The sequence below is a fragment of the Lissotriton helveticus genome, chromosome 12, assembly GCF_964261635.1.
Source record: "Lissotriton helveticus chromosome 12, aLisHel1.1, whole genome shotgun sequence".
NCBI lineage: Eukaryota > Metazoa > Chordata > Amphibia > Caudata > Salamandridae > Lissotriton > Lissotriton helveticus.
Window position 1 is genome coordinate 19,896,294 of NC_136073.1, and position 17,322 is coordinate 19,913,615.

The 17,322-nt window shown below is 46.4% G+C and overlaps 1 protein-coding gene across 2 annotated transcripts in view; it reads left to right on the forward strand.

Moving 5' to 3' along the window:
- Positions 1-17,322, forward strand: part of OCEL1 (occludin/ELL domain containing 1) — a 102,628-nt gene that overhangs the window by 27,563 nt on the left and 57,743 nt on the right. For both annotated transcript variants that reach the window (XM_078671167.1, XM_078671168.1), the window contains exon 3: positions 16,094-16,284. In XM_078671167.1, the coding sequence (XP_078527293.1) occupies positions 16,094-16,284 (191 nt within the window). The remainder of the gene's footprint in view (positions 1-16,093; positions 16,285-17,322) is intronic.

The window sequence follows — 17,322 nt, forward strand, 5'->3', positions numbered from 1 at the left end:
TCTGTTACTTACGAAGTCATGTCCAGAGAATTTGTTAGGCATTAAAACACTGAAAGAGTTAGGTGCAGTTATATGCTGTTCCCCAGAGGGAATACGATTGTTCCTACGTGTCTTCAACGGTCACTATGTATTACGAGATTTTGATTCAAGATTGTCTAATGTTCCGCAGCATCTATGGGCGCAAGGTCCAACTGATGTTGGCTATATGCAAATCACACCCCATCGTGTGACTCTCAAGCCAGGTGTAGTCCTGCCACGAATCAGACAGTACAGACTGCCACCTGAGGCTGTAGCAGCCTTATCCAAAATTATTGACGAACTCGTGGCTCAAGGAGTAGTTGTAGAAACTGACTCCAATGTATGCAATTCTCCGATCATTCCTGTCATGAAACGTACTGATCCTAATGCACCTTCAGTATATCGATTAGTGATTGACCTTCGAGAACTCAATAAATGTATTATTCCCCAGTACCCAGTGGTCCCAGATATTTCTTCCCTGTTGACAGCCATTGATTCCGAAGCTTCATTTTTCACTGTCATAGACCTCAAGAATGCGTTTTTCAGTGTCCCCATTCATCCAGACAGCCAGTTTCTTTTCGGATTTTGTTTAAATGGAAGGAGCTATATGTTCACACGCGCTCCTCAAGGTTTCACAGAAAGTCCTAGTATTTACAGTCAAGCACTTAAGAGACAACTAGACAACATTCACATGCCAAATGACACTGCCCTGCTCCAGTATGTCGACGATCTACTGATCACAGCCCGTTCTGAACGTGATTGCGAGCGAGCATCACTTACAGTCTTGTATTTCCTAGCCGAGATGGGGCACAAGGTGTCCCCTTCGAAGCTTCAATTCTGTGTCCAGCAAGTGGTCTACTTAGGACACTTACTGTCCAAGAGGGGTAGGCAGTTGACACCAGACCGTATCCAGTTAATAGCGAGTCTTCCTCAGCCCAAGACCCAGAAGGAGGTACGTGCTTTTATCGGCCTTACTTCTTATTGCAGACAATGGATTCCTCAGTATGCATTTCTAGCTAAGCCACTGATACAGTTAACGACACAGGAGGCAACCGTATCGACTGTCCTCCCTTGGACATCTGAACATACACTTAGTTTCAATGAGTTAAAGAAAGCTTTATGCCAAGCTCCAGTTCTAGCTACACCGAACTACAGTAAGCCTTTTACACTTTTCGTCACTGAACGTGAAGGTACAGCATTATCTGTCCTCACACAAGATCAAGCAGGACAATACAAGCCTTGTGCTTATTTCTCGAGCACATTAGATCCTGTAGCCCAGGCTCTGCCTGCGTGCCTCAAGTCAGTTGCAGCCACAGCACTAGCTATCAGACAAAGTGATTCCATAGTCTTAGGACACTCCCTGACAGTACAAGTTCCACACTCCGTGGAAGTTCTTTTAAACCGAACACAAACTCAGCACTTGACAATTGCACGTTTAACAGGATATGAATTGACACTGTTCCAGCCACACATAGAAATCAGACGCTGCAACGTCCTAAATCCTGCCACACTGTTACCGTCAGTTACTTCGAATCCTGCCACACACGACTGTGTGGAAGTAGTCAACATTACGACAAAGCCAAGACAAGATTTGACAGATATTCCATTACCAGATCCCGACCTGACACTTTATGTGGATGGTTCATGTATGAGAACAAGTACAGGAGAACTAGTCGCCGCGTATGCAGTGACTACTGACACTGAAGTTATTGAAACACACCGTATTGACACCCTGTCCGCTCAAGCAGCAGAGCTAGTTGCTCTGACGCAAGCCTGCATACACGCTAAGGACCTGAAGGTTAATGTTTACACAGATTCACGTTACGCATTTGGAGTCGTACACGACTTTGGAGTGCTCTGGCAGGAGAGAGGTTTCATGACTTCTCATGGAACCAAGATTCATCATGGTCTCCTTATTCAGGCTCTGTTAGATGCTATACACTTACCGACATCTATTGCTATCATGAAATGCAAAGCACATACGAAAGTTACTGACATCATTTCTCAGGGTAATGATCTAGCAGATCGCACAGCCAAGCTTACAGCACAGACTCCAGACATTCCAGTTAACCCAACACAGACACATACTCCAGATCCGACTACATGTATGACAGTTAAAGACCCTACTCAAGATGTCATAGATATCCAGTTACATGCTACTCCCGAAGAAATCAGGAAATGGTCCGAACAAGGAGGGGTCCAGACAGATCAGGGATGGGTAACGAAGGGTAGAGCCACATGGTTTCTCCCCGACTCTATGGTTCAAGTCATTATCAATACCGGACATAGCCCAGCACATTTAGGGGAAAAAGCTATGTTAGATAGTATCCAGAATATTTGGTTCAACAAGCATTTACGAGCCGCAGCCAAGCAGAAAGTCCGTACCTGTATGATATGTTGTCAGTTCAATCCAGGTAAAAGTGTCCCGGTGGAACAAGGTGGATTTCAGCCCCCTGACCACCCTTTTGAAGTCCTCCAAATGGATTATATTCAGATGGAGCGATGTCGAGGTTTCAAGTATGTCCTTGTAGTTGTATGCGCCTTGTCCAGGTGGACAGAAGCATATCCAGTCCCAGATTACACAGCCACGACTACTGCCAGGCAGTTGGTTCGTGAGTTCTTCCCCCGTTATGGACTCCCTAGAGTCGTATATTCTGATAACGGCCAGCCATTCTCATCTGAATTGATGAAACATGTTTCCCTTTTGTTAGGGTACCAGTGGAAGTTCCATTGTGTACGCCATCCTGAAGCAGCCGGTCTCGTAGAGAGACATAATCAGACCCTGAAGATTCGAATTGCAAAGGTTTGTCAAGAGAAAGGTGTGGACTGGCTAGTAGCTCTGCCAGTTGCTTTGTTCTATATGCGCATGGTCGCACATTCCAGATCAGGTCTGTCCCCGTATGAGGTCGTTTTCGGCCGCCCCCCTAACATGTGGGGTACTCCTAGACCTCGAAGTATTACCGATGTTTCAAGTAATATGCTGACAGATTACCTAGCTTCCTTGATGTCTGCCCTCAACTCTTGTCGTTCACAGGTTGCCGCCGCATTTCCAGACAATACCGAGGTGGCACCGCATGAAATCGTTCCCGGATCCATGGTCCTAGTGCGAAATTTTGATCGTTCAAGTCCGCTGGAGCCTCGCTGGAAGGAGCCCCGACAGGTCCTCCTCGCCACCCGTACAGCCGTGAAGTTGGAGGGACGCAAAGGCTGGGTGCATCTTTCGCATATCAAAAAGTTTTATGGATTGAAGCCCGTTTCAAATAACATTTCCGAGCATTTAAAGGACTGCCAAAGTACTATTCTTAAGGACTGTCCCGCAAAAGACAATGATACTGCGCCCTCCCTGTTAGAGACAACTCCGCAACAGGAGTATAAGAAAAAGTTAAGGTCTAGTAAAATAAGTCAGCCAGTTTGATTGTCTAAGTCCTCCCCTAGGTGAAACGGTTAGACCGGTTTCTGACATGTATAAAATAGACCCCCATAGTGAGAGAGTTAGTCAAAACTCAATCCGATGTATCGTTTTTCTAAGTTTCATATTGTTTCTCAGCATTATGATTTCCTGCACCAGTTATGCATTTTATCTGTATTTTCCAGTCTCTCATGAAAATAAGTCTTCTAATGTTACAGTAGAGCACACGTTTAGTGATCTGCCTCCTCATGAACTCTCTTACCGCCTCGCTATGCGTAATAATTCTTTTATCCGCATGTTACATTATTCACACCAGACCAGCAATGCCACTAATTGTTGGGTGTGTGGTCGACTCCCCCCTTTCCAGACACCGAAGGGAGTTCTGCCACTCTTTCCTTATCCATTTTCACATAATGGTTCGTGTGGAGCATGGTCCACGTTAACGTCATCCTCAACAGATATGTCTTTCCTTAACAGTACATGTTTCCCAGACAAGCAAGGTCTTCCCCACAGAACAGGGTTAGATCTAGAAAATGAAGTTTACAATTTAGGTAATTATTCTTCGAATTTTATGGTCCTGAATGTTCAGTCTGATACTACTCCAGACTTACCTGCTATTTCAGTACTACCAGTCAAAGGCGAATTATGTGTCCGAAATTATGGTTCCGTACATGTAGGACACAGCGATTGTACTACTATTGTCAAGTATAGTGACAGTGGGAAATCTATTTTCAAAGCTTCACGTCATTCTTATTTTATTTGTGGTCAGACCGCATATGTTCGTCTGCCCCTCGATTGGGAGGGAACCTGTTACATTGCCTTCCTACTGCCACCTGTTTTTCTAGCCCCATCTGATTATCATAGAAACACACATCTAGTACACATTAGACATAGAAGGGAGATCGAGTCCCCAATTGTCGATTATACTGAAACTGCTCTAGAACAGTATACAGATTTCAATAAAGGTTTCTTCTTCTTTATAGGACCTGTTCAGAATAGTAAGCTAATCCGTAGGTTAACCAGAACCCTTGAAGCTGTAGTAAATGAGACTGCCTCTGCTCTAGGTAACTTAACCGAAGAGCAATCTGCTATGAGATTTGTCGTTTTGCAGAATCGTCTCGTCCTTGACGTCATACTGGCCGATAGGGGCGGGGCCTGTAGAGTCATCGGATCTAGTTGCTGCATTTTCATTCCTAATAACGCGCCGTCTGTTTATTCAGCTATAACCAGACTCCATAAAATTGCCCATCTGTTACACCAAGATCCAGGCACCTGGACATGGTCCGGTTGGTTCTGGAATATAATTTCCGCCTGGGGGTGGAAAGTCCTGTCCTTCCTAGGTATTGCAGTAGCGATCATATTCAGCTGCTGCCTCTGTATACAATGTGGCCCTGCGATTTGCGGCATTTGTGCTACCTCTTGTATTCCTGGTCCCAAGCCCCGTTCTAAATCCCGTTCCAAGAAAATTCGAGACGAACAAATGATACTGTATGAAATGATAGATGGTATCATGAATATTGATGTTTCCTGATGGAAACGTAGTGACAAGGAGGGAATGTGGAAAAGTAAATTTTGCCATGTTCTGTGTCCCTACACGTCCTCCATCATATGTTATGTGTGCATGATTAATATGCATATGTATTCCCCATGTTCGATTAAAGACGCAATTATAGTTGTGTCCACCTCTAGTATGCCAGTTTTCAGTTCTCGTGAATACTACGAATATCAGGCCTATTTAAAGTTACGTTGCCACGTTTCTCAGTGTGCACGTTATTTCATTGTAAAGTCCCCGTTCCTAGGCCTCAAAAGGGCCCGGACACCAGATTCAGCTCCTGTCTCCTGAGCCCTCGCTGAGGAGCGACACGGCCCCCACCTGTATTCCTGACCCTTCACTTACTTCCTGCCTCACAGTGCCCGGTTCAGCCTGGCTCTGCCTCTGAGTCTGCCAAGAGTATGTTATGATTCTAGTTATCAGTCCAGCCCTCCTTCTCTGCATTCCTAAGCTACTGAACCGCATCAATAGTTTCCGTCATTGTCTAGCCTCTACGTCTCCATGTAAGAGAAATACTGTATTTATGGTCATTTAATATTCTTCATCACGCACTACATGTAGAATAATGCATGCTCCAGTCTTAGAGTCTGTTAGCCTTTACCCCGATAACTTTTGGATTCTATCAACATGTTCTCTAAACATCAGATACTAGATACTGCTTAGGTACATGTCGCCCTGACTCTCCAGACTTCAGTCTCTGCTCCTAGCACAGAGTTCGTAGCCCCCAGCTTCTCCTAATAACACGTCATTGCCAGTTTGCGCGCACCATCAGGTTAGAGGTCCCGGCTCCTTAGGTAGCCCCCTCCATGTTTCCGCCCCATTTATGACATATTCTGTTACGTTTACATCACATGTCTATGTATACGCCTCTTGTTACACCTACTTTCACCCTTATCTTTCGCGACTGCTATTGACCACACCCACTGCTCCGCCTATCATATGTACTGTAATGCAACTGTTTTACTATATATGCTTGTGTATTGTTAATAAATGCTAGCGCGCGCTCATCCCAGATCCTGCCCCAGGCAGCTGCCATCCTATTCCTGTGCAGGTTGTCCTGTTCCTGTCCTTTATGCTGTAATAAACCTGCAAACTCCTACTACCTCGAATCTTGACTCTTATTTATTGAGCTATCTGTTATTGCTATGCCTAGTCAAACCTAGATCCGGTATTATTTATTTATATACCACACCTTGACGCTGATCGTCGTCGAGACGACGGCGGAGGGGTGCCGATCCTCGATGCCGATCATCGTCGAGATGACGGTGGAGGAGTTCCAATCCTCGACACCGATCACCGCCGGGTTGACGACGGCAGAGGACTCCTGCCCCTCGACGTCAATCGCCGATGGACTGACGACGATGGAGGGGAACCTGCCCTCGACACCGAATGTCGTGCTGACGACGGCGAGGGACTTGTACTCCTCGACGCCGATCGTCGCCGGGTTGACGACGGCGGAGGTCTGATACTCCTCAACGCCGATCGTCGCCGAGTTAACGATGGCGGAGGGCTTCTGTTCCTCGACGCAGATCGTCGCCGGGTTGACGACGGAAGAGGATCACGATTCTTCGACATTGACGACGTACCTGAATGGCGATGTCTTCTCGACCGCGAGCCCACCGTTGATGGTCTTTTCTTGGGCAATGACCTGCCGGTGGTAGATTTTGTCAGCGCCGAGTCCGACGCTGAAGTAGAACGTCGAGGGATCTTGCTTCTGGATGGAGATCTAGCCCTCTTGGAGCCCTTCTTCACCAGTGACCTGCCTCTGGAAGTCTTTTCTGCCAGCCCATAAAGACGGATTCTTTCTCTGTCCTTTAAAGTCCTGTTGGACAAGGTCTGGCAATGAGGACAAGCCTTAGGGTCATGGTCCTTAGGCAAACAAAGAATACAGACCTCATGAGAGTCTGACCTGGCCTTCTTTTTATCACAAGAAGGGCAGGGGTAAAAAAGGGATGGCATTTTGAGTGGAAAAAAATGACCAAAACTGTCAAAAAAAGACAGAACCTTACTTCAGAAGATGGAAGTAAGTCACACATTTTCAAAAAAGTGAAGATTATTTCTTACTAAAATCCGAAAGAAGTGGAGCTGTGTAACCAGTACCCTTCCTGAAAGAGCCGGAAAGAACAACTGACCTAATTAAGGCATGATGAGAAGCTGGGGGTCATGACTGCCTTAAAGGCACGGTGGCAGTTTATCTCTATGTTGCTATGAGTTCGCTTTTCAGTCTTTTTAGACTATGTTTCTGCAATGCAGCCTGGGAGCTGTATATGCTTTCAGTCCTATGTGGGAGTTTCTTCTGACTGCTAAGCATTAAAACAGATTCATAACATGTTTTTCTGTTGTTTTTCCCTGTTTCTAATGTATGCTTTTATGATATAATGGGGAGTCCTTACAGCATTATTCAGCTCCGGTGTGTATAAGGCTGCAATTGCTTATGTTATATATATATATATATATATATATATATATATATATATATAGTATATATATGGAGATACATATATGTGGGGCACATATATGATTGTGTTTCCGGGGTCCCGCGCATGGGCGGGAATATTCTAGTGCTTATGACTATTGATGAGGATCCCCTGGAAGAGAATGGTTGGTTCGCAAAATAGATCACTTGTCTTGAGTTCAGGTTTGGTATCAGTTGGACAGAGGAGTAATCATTCCCTGGTTTGAGGGATGGTATTGGTTGGAAAGAAGAGTAGACCATCTGCCTTGGATGCCGCCCTGGGTTGTCCATGTTGATATATTTTGATTATGTTTATGATCCTGAATAGGCGTAGGTTGGCCAGAGAAAAGATCAGGGGCCTCATTTATGAAAAGTGACGCATTGCTGCGTGAAAACAGCGATGCGTCACTTTTCACTGCGCCCTCCTTGCACCACCAATGATGTGTCATATTTACAGTATGACGCATCATTGCGTAAGGATCTACAGATTCGTCAGTATTTCTGACGTATCTGTATGGTGCAAAAGTGACGCATTGCTGGAGTGTGTCACAAAAGTGACGCAATTCCAGCAATGTGTCCTTTCACATGGGGCAAGCCCCATGTGAAAGGGCCTGCGTCAGTCTTACGCCTGCTGTGAGGCAGGTGTAAGAAATTGACGCATTTGTGTCCTAGAAGTGGCGCAGTGAAATCACATAGATTTCACTGCGTCACTTCTACGACCCTTTCTTGCGTCAATACGCTCCCTTGCAGACATTATACCTGGCGCAGGTATAATGTGGCGCAGGGGTTTACAAAGTGACTCATCTACCTAGATGCGTCACTTTGTAAATATGGCGCAACAAGGCGCATTTTTTACGCCACTGGTGCGTCACAAAAAGTGACGCACCAGCGGCGTAAATGTGATGCATAGCCTCATAAATGAGGCCCCAGGAATTTGCTGGGATGGAGGTCAGTACAATCACACCTTATATGATCATCATTATCAGAAGCCAATAAGTGGTCATAGAATGTGGCTGGTTGGGACCCGCAGTGGTGGACTAGATTAGAAACTTCTGGTGGCCAGGTGTGCCTGGCACATCTCTTCAGTTATTCCATGCCTCTCACTTTGACGATGGCCGGGTTATTTCTTATTTAGGTGTTATAGGGCCAAGAAAAATAAGCAAATGATTATGCAGCCTGTTTGAACTATGTCGACTGCAGGATCGCTGAGGATTATAGTAATAGCAATAATGAGGGTGTAGAGGGTTATATATAAGTTTACAATAGTTTGAACTATCCAGGCTGGTCTCAGGTCAGCTCTTCACAATTTAACTCAACAGAGAAATTTGTTAAGAGTGTTTTCAGATGTGAGGAGTGTGTGCTGTTCCATATCTACATTAAAGAGGGATTCATGTTCCTGGTTTTATCCACGTTGGAAAGAGCCATGTTTCACCATTCATCTGAACAAAATGATTGTGGATGCTTCAGATCATGGCTGGTAGTGAGTCCCAGAGCTTGGCAGCTTGTACCCAGAAATCATGCTTCCTAAGGTCTTCTTATAGTAAGGTGGTATGATCATCTGTAGCGCAAGCCTAGAGCAAAGTCTCCTATTTTGTTGGTACGGCTTGATTTTAATTCATAAGTAGAGTGGTCCTTTCCCTTCCGATACTCTGTGAACGATGTGAAATGCATCGAGCATTGCTCTTCTAACTATAGGTAGTAAGTGGAGTGATTGCATGACTGGAGTCGTGTTCTCTTGGGTGAAGGTAGACATGGAGTCTTGCAGTAGCATGTGGATGAATCTTATTTTGTGTATGATGAAACAGAGTTTGGCATGTTACAGGCTGTTGGCCTAGTCAAGCTTGGAGATCATAAGTGGGAGGAAAGATTGTAGCTTTTGTTGGCACCCAAGGCATGGAAATATGCGTCACAGAGTTTTCATTGTGCAGAAGGTGCTCTTTGTAACCTTTTTGGACATATGGTGTGAAGGACAGGTCTGAATCTATATGTAGACCTATATTTCTGACCTCTCTTGAGGGACATCACATTTTTGGACCTATGACGATAGGCTGGTGTTAGCGCCTCTGTCCACATATGATCTGCCTTTGCAGTATTGGTCTTTAGGTAGGTACTCATCATCCATGCATACAAGGCATTGAGTCAATCGTCTCATCTCAACTTGCGGAGATGAAGTCTTTGTAGTAGCATGTGTTAGTGTTAGATGCAGTTGATCTGTTCAAAAGTAATAGAACAGCCTCTCTATTCTTGTCCACGGTGAGATTTAGGACATCCCATATGGAGATGAGGTATTACTCTGTGCCTAGCCTTAATCCAGATTATTGTTTTTTTTTGGGGGGGGGGGGGGGGGGTTGTATTTTGGTTGGTTTTTTTATTGTTTTTTTTTTTAAAATTGTATTTTTTTTATTTTTGTAAACTTGGAAATCTGAGTAAAAAACTAATTTACCTACGAACGGGTTGTATAACACCTTCCTCGACGTAAAAAAAATTGCCCAGACAGAGGGAAGTAGCAAGTACTCAGTTCAGGATGGGTTTAGAAAGGTAATCCAGAGTGCTTGCTGAACTGCACACCCCAAGCTCAGGTGCATCTAAGAAGGGCTAGAGCTGAAAGAGCTGCACTGGCACTTTGTGGCCATGTGGGATTGAAGGTCAGGTTGAGTCTTACATATATGAGAAGGGTGGAGGTAGGCTAGGAGACTCCAGGACAGTGACTAGTTGGACAATTCACTTACTCTTGGTAACGCATTATCTGTTAGAGACATGATCTAGACACAGATTCCTTACTTTTGAATTTCCTAGGCATCAGACTAAATCCGGAAGACTTTTGCTCGAGCAGTACCTTTGGAAGTCGGTAGGTGGTGTCGGCCGGCTACATGTGACATCCATGGAGTCGCCTGTGCCGAAAGTGATGACTACGTCACCTATTTAGGTGCCACCACAGGGTGCTGATGTCAGTTACTTTTCGCGACTTTCCAAGCCAGGAGCACAGAGCCATAAAGTGCACTCACAGTGGTGTGTTTAGAAGAACTAGGGCCCTGAAAGGGATCGCCTTGACCCTCAAAACCAGTCTGCAGTGCAGCGAGGATGGGTGGGTGAGTAAGGAATCTGCAGCTAGATCCTGTCTCTACCAGATATGGTGGTACTGAAGGTAAGTAACTTGTCTATCTGATAGAGCTATCTAGCCGCAGATTCCTTACCTTTAAATAGATGCCCAATCAATACCCTCCCCGGAGGAGGAGTGTCCAGGCAGCAGTGTTCGGTAAACGTGCACAAGGATGCCCACATTGTTGCCTGGTAAATGTCGAGGACTGGAACTCCACGTTGTAATGCTGTGGTAGCAGCCTTAGTACCAGTGGATTGACCCCTTAAGCCTTCAGGAGGCTGTACATTGGCAAGAGCAGAGGGTAACCCATTGTGAGAAAGGCCTCTTCTGCACTACAATCTTTCTTTGATCCAACGTACCCCACGAAGAGATGATTGTCCATCAGAAACTTTTTAGTGTGGTCAAGTTAGAATGACAATGCTCCTTTTGGGTCGAGACGGTGGTCGCTCCTCCTTTGTAGAGAGTTGTGAAGGAGCATAGAAAGTGAGCCAGGTGACTGATTGCCCCACATGGAATGGTATTACCGCTTTCGGTAAGACAGAGGACCTAGTGCGAAGCACCAACTTATCAGGGAAGATGGTCGGGTAATGAGGTTTGGATGACAGAGCATGCAATTCGCTCACCCTCCTGGCATAAGTTCTTGTAAGCAGCCAGAGGGTGCAGTTGTGCAGAGGCTCGAACAGAGCACACATCAGGAAGGTGAGAACCAGGATTCAAATAAAGAGGATTTGTTGTACAGCCTCAACAAGGCAGACAAGGCCAATAGGTACCCTTTATGAGCGTCCAGGCTAGAGCCCTGCTCAGCAAGGGTCAAAATAAAGAGAAGGATTTGAGAGAGGAAAGCAGAAAGAGGATCAACATGCCTGTCTGTACAATATTTTTTTTATTCCACCGGCATGCGTAAAGTGGTAGAGGAACGCCTGGCTGCCAAAATAACATTACAGACTTCGGGAGGAAGGTTGAATGCTGTCAACTGCCACCGCTCAATCTCCATGCAAGAAGGCCTAGAGTTGACAGGTTTGGGTGGAAGACGCTTCTCTGTTGGTGCGACAGAAGTTCCTCCTGAAGGGGCAGCCTGATCGGGGTATTGATACTCAGTTGGAGAAGCTTGGGATACCAGACTCTCCCAGCCCATTTGAGAGCCACAAGGTTGACTTGGACCCTGTCGATCCTAATCTTCTTGAGCACTCTGGACAAGAGTGGTATTGGCGGAAAGGAGTGAAGGAGGCCTGAGCTTCACTTGAGACTAAAAGCGTCACAGAGGAAATGCCACCTTAGAAAATCCAGCGTGCAAAACTGCTGACATTGCGCATTCTCAGGGGAGGCAAACATATTTGGCCAAGGCTCTTCCCAGTTTTGAAAATGATCATGTGTCACCTCCGGATGGAGATGCCATTCGTGATCCGCTAGGCATCGATCGATGAGTTAGTCTGCCCTGGCATTCAGGGAACCTTCCAGGTGTTGAACCACCACGGATATGGCCTGCTGTTCCAGCCCTGTCCAGAGACACAGGGCCTCTTGACACGGGGCCCACAACACCACCCACCCTGTCTGTTGCAGTACAACATAGCGGTTGTGTTGTCGGTGAACACCTGAACCATCTTTCCCTTGATGGAAGGAAGAAAAGCTTTCAATGTCAAGCGAATCGCTCAGTGCCCCAGCAATCTGATGTGAAGTCTTGATTCTGCCAGAGACAAGAGTCCTCTGATCTCCACCTCTCCCAAGTGGCCACCTCATCCCAGGAGTGATGCATCTGTCACTACTGTGCGATCAGGTAGAGGAAGGGGGAGGGGTCTGCCTCTGACCCTATTGTGGTTGGTCAGCCACCACTGCAGGTCCTGTGCAGTTCCCTCCAAAATCTGGACCATGTCAGAGAGATTCCATATATTAAATACATGTACACATCATTGTTGATCCATATGCATAGAAAAATCGATTTACAATAAGCAGTTGTTTTCCCAAGAAAGAATCAATCAGATCTTGCGTTGATAGAGTTCATTCTTTATTCATGTTCTTTAAAATTTGAAACCGCCAACGCGTTTCATCCTCAAACGGACTTCTTCAAGGCTTAAGAATGTAAAATATCTTCGTTCATGTAGTTGTTGCCTGTGTATTAGACCAAGTAATTTGAAAACTATGTATGTTCCCATACACAGGTAGTATCAATTCAAAAGCTCATTAATAAAATGTATATCTTGCAAACTGTGTATGTCCAAACATATGGGTTGTATCAGTTGAAAGGCTCAAAACAGTATATCGTTGAAGGTTACACCCATCTCCATGCGGTCATCTTGTTCTGTATTGTATTATAGTGACTAGGAAGATTGGGGATTGTGTCTCAAGCCCTTTGCACCTTGTTTCTATTTGATATTACCCTCAGGGATGTTAAGACTGGTGCAGGTGTCTATGCTTTGATCCCCAACTCTGTGCGACATGTCAGAGAGATTCCCCTGATGCTGCGTCCACTGGAACTTCAGGTCGCACTGCAGAGCCCGCATATGACATCTGACATGTGTAACTAGCAGGATGCAGGAAGCCATGAGGCCCAGCAGCTTCAGAGTCAGTCTCACTGAAATTCAGGATAGCGGTTGAAACATCAGTATCATAGCCTGAATATCCTGGACTCGCTGCTTGGGAGGATAGGCCCAAAACTGCACTGTATCTAGAACAGCTCTGATGAAAGGGAGTGTCTGAGAGGGAGTCAGGTGTGACTTTGGCGCATTGATAGGGAATGCACGAGTTTGGCGACAGTCTGCAGGTAGGAGAGGACGGTCTGAGGTGAGCTCGCCTTCAACAGCCAGTAATTAAGACAGGGGAAAAATGGCACTCCTGATCTGCGCAGATGAGCTATGACCACCACCAACACCTTGGTGAACACCTGAGGGGTGCTGGTAAGGCCACAGGGGAGCACTGTGAACTGAAAGTGCTTGTGAACAACAGTGAACCGCAGGTAACGAAGATGAGCAGGCAGGACAGGAATGTGAATATAGGCATCCTGCAAGTCAAACACTACCATCCAGTCTCTGGGGTCTAGGGCAGACAAGACCTGAGCCAGAGTAAGCTTTTTGAACTTTTCCTTTTTAGGGAAGTACTTGATGGCTCGCAGATCTAGGATAGGATGTAGGCCCTTGTCCCTTTTCAGAACCAGAAAGTAGCGAGAATAGCAACCACAGGCTACTTCTAGCATCAGAAACCTCTCTATTGCACCCTCGGCTAAGAGAGTCCTGACGTCCTCCTGAAGTAAGTTCAGGTGGTTCTCCATCAGCCGGTCATAAGTTGGAGGCATGGAGGGAAGGTTAGTCTCAAAGAGGAGGGACTAGCCACTTTGGACTATCTGAAGAACCCACCTGTCCGATGTGATGTTTTGCCAGTGGTGGAGGTGATGGCTGATCCTGCCACCAACTGGCCGGTCATGATCTTGAAGGGTCGGACTAGGAAGGTTTGGAAGCTGCGGGGGTAGAGGTGGACCAACTTAACCTCTGACCGCCTGACTCACGGTAACAAAAGGAGCCCTGCCCATGACTGCCTAGAGGTTGTTGAACTTGCACAGTCTTGTGGCTGGCATATGGCTGGTGCGGCTGAAAGCCCCTTCTGTGACCACAAAAGAGGTGAAAGATAGAAGGGGGACGGGTGGATATTGACTGGCCCAAGCACTTGGCCATGGTCCGTGAGTCCTTAAAGCGCTCCAGGGCCATATCTGCCTTGTCTCCGAAGAGATGGGTGCCATAAAAGGGCAGCTTCATAAGAGCAGCCTGGATATCCCCAGAAAAGACAAAAGTTCTCAGCCAGGTGCGGTGTTGAACAGCCACTGTCAATGACATCGTTCTGCCCAGCAAGTTAGTCGTATTAAGCCCACAACGAATAATGAATGGTAAACTTTGCCACATCCCTCCCATTTGATACTGCTTGGGAAAGAATGGTCCGGGCCTCCTCCGGGACCTGTGGCAGCACTTGCAAATCCATTTCCCACAATGAATGGGAGTAGCGGCCCAATAGGCATGCAGTGTTCACTGACATCAGTGCAAGGCTGACAGAAGAAAAAATGTTCTTGCTCCAATTATCCAGCTTCTTGGATTTCCTGTCCGGTGGGCGGAAGGGAATGCCCCTTATGAGTAAGAGGCTTGGACCACCAAGATCTCAGTGGTAGGGTGGTTGGCAAGAAATTTTAGGTCGCCCGGTTCAGGGCAATGGCGGGGGACGATTGTCCTGTTCACAGGAGCCCCTGAGCTGGGCTTGGACCAGGTTCCCTGAAGGACATCAGTCAAGGCCTCGTTGAAAGGCAGGAGGGGTTCCAAGGAGGAGACACCCAGCTGCAGGAACTCTATCAAGATATTAGTCTTGATTTCTACAGAAGGGAGCTGAAGGTGCAGGGCCTTAGCTGTCTTTCACACCACCAAGACATATGAACCTTTTTCCTCTGTGGCCACAATTGGAGTAGAAAGAAAGCCAGATCTGGAGAGGTATCCAGTCCATTGGTCTCACCTTATTCCTCATACAAGCCCATTTCATGCTCAGACTGGTCTTGTAAAGGGTCCAGCGACACCCTTCCAATCTTCCTCCATTTCAAGCCCTTCAAAATAAGGCTGAGGAACTGACCTAGGACCCAAGGGTCTTTTTGTATGCCTCATACCATATTGAGCCAATGACTTTGAGTAGGAGGAAGAGTACTTAGGACTCCCAGGGCGGTGCCCGGGCATTCCTTTCGACCATGACCGAGAAAGAGACCTCCGGGGCAAACAGCGTGGTGCTTCAAGTCGGGTCCCACCCCAGGCACCAGAGACAAATTAAGTGTGGATCCGTCACCAACATAGCACAATGGCAGGCGGCAAACTATTTGAATCCAGAAGTCTTTTTGACAAGTTTGGAAAAAACTTACATACTAAAAATTGTCGACACAAAACATTGAACAATGCCTGTCAAAAAGTGACAGAGGGTAGCTCTCTTCACGGATCTGCACTAGCTGACACAGAAGGAAAAGAACTGATGTCAGCGAGCTGTGGTGGTACCTATATAGGTGACAAAAATGTCAACTCCTGCACGGACGATGCTGAGGACATCACACGGAGCTGACCAATGCCACCTACTAGCGTGCAAGGGTATTGCCCAAGCAAAAGTTTTCTGGATCCAGCCTGATGCCTGGGATATTCAAATGCAAGGAATCAGTGGCAAGATGTCTCTATAAGATAATAAGTAGCAGAGATTACAACAAGTAAAATCTGAGGAGGTCTTGACCTTCCTGCAGGCAGAGCATGCACAGCTTGAGCTACACACAGATAAAAAACAGTAATCTAATAGACATCAATGGAACAGCCCTTTTCGGGAATCATTGCTTGGTGGATTTTATTTTTACTTATCTTTTCTTGCATGTGCCAAGACTGACTCATTTTTCAATAGCAGGCAGGTAATGAGAACTAGATGCAGCTTGCTGCACAAGAGGCCCAGCAGGTGCCATTTATAAATCCATTCATTCATGCCATTTCCATTTGCAGAATAATGCAGAATGCATGCAAATGTAATTGTTTTCTCTTACTGTGGTTCTTGTTTTTTGATTCCCTACAGAGACCGATCCTTATGCAAGTGAAGCCAAAACACATTGCTTTCCAGGATGAGGTAACTGCATCAGGGGGCTTTTCTGGCAAAGTCACCAAAACCATACAGTTTTCTGAGTCCGGGGCTACGCCGGGGCTACTCAATCAGCCGGTCCCCACAGGGCACATCCCAAAGCCACATGTCTTGCCAGACTATATACTGTAAGTACTTCTCTTGTTTAAAGAACTATTTGGGGTTTGGGAGGTCATCTTCCTCGCTCAACACAATGGCAGCCTCTATACTGCTCTGCAGAGCTTTATGATTGCCATTGTCAGGGCAACTAGGAGTGCGCTGCCTCGGTATCTCTCTCTCTCTCTCTCTCTCTCTCTCTCTCTCTCTCTCTCTCTCTCTCTCTCTCTCTCTCTCTCTCTATCTACTATATATATATATATGTGTGTGTGTGTATGTGTGTGTGTGTGTGTGTGTGTGTTGGGCTCTGTGTGTGTTGGGCTCTGTGTGTGTGTGTGTGTGTGTGTGTGTGTGTGTGTATATGTGCTCGCATATCTCCTCACAACAATGTCGCACACATCCACCAAACGGGGGGAGTGTAAGTCTGCGAGTGTGTGAGACCCGCTTACAAATGAAAAGTAAATCCGGGAAAATATGTAAGATTTAAAAAGCCAGCACAAAATGTGTCAATTTCATGGAATTTTGAAGGCAATGCGTTTCAACCCTGCCGGGTCTTTGTCACGGCCTAATTACAAAAACACTGTGCTCAATCTGAATCGCTGTATGCAGGCTTTTTGAATCTTCCATATTATATATATATATACAGGGGCCCCCGCATTTAAAGTTGGCCTGGATCCTGCTGGTAACCGCTTCGGCGCTATCTCTCTTCAGGTTACTGAAAGTTGCCATGCCCACCCTCGGAGTAGGACGTAAGGATTTTAGCGGTGTTGGAGGCATTCGTGCACCACGACGGGCAAGTTGGATTTCCGGACGAGCCCCCGTCATTTTTCTGTTTTCTCTTCGGAGGTTTTGCGGTTCAGGGGACCGGAGGGGACACTTTGAAAGGAGCAACATACAGGATATCAGTGGATGCAAAGATGACAAACCCTCGCCGCAACAAGCACCTGATCCCCCCGCATCACTCACCTCATTGAAGCGCTGCATCTTGGGACCTGTAGTTGCGCTGCAGTCACCTAGCTTCAGGTGGAGTAGATTAACCATTTGGGAGGCGGGGTCGGAGGCGAACCTAT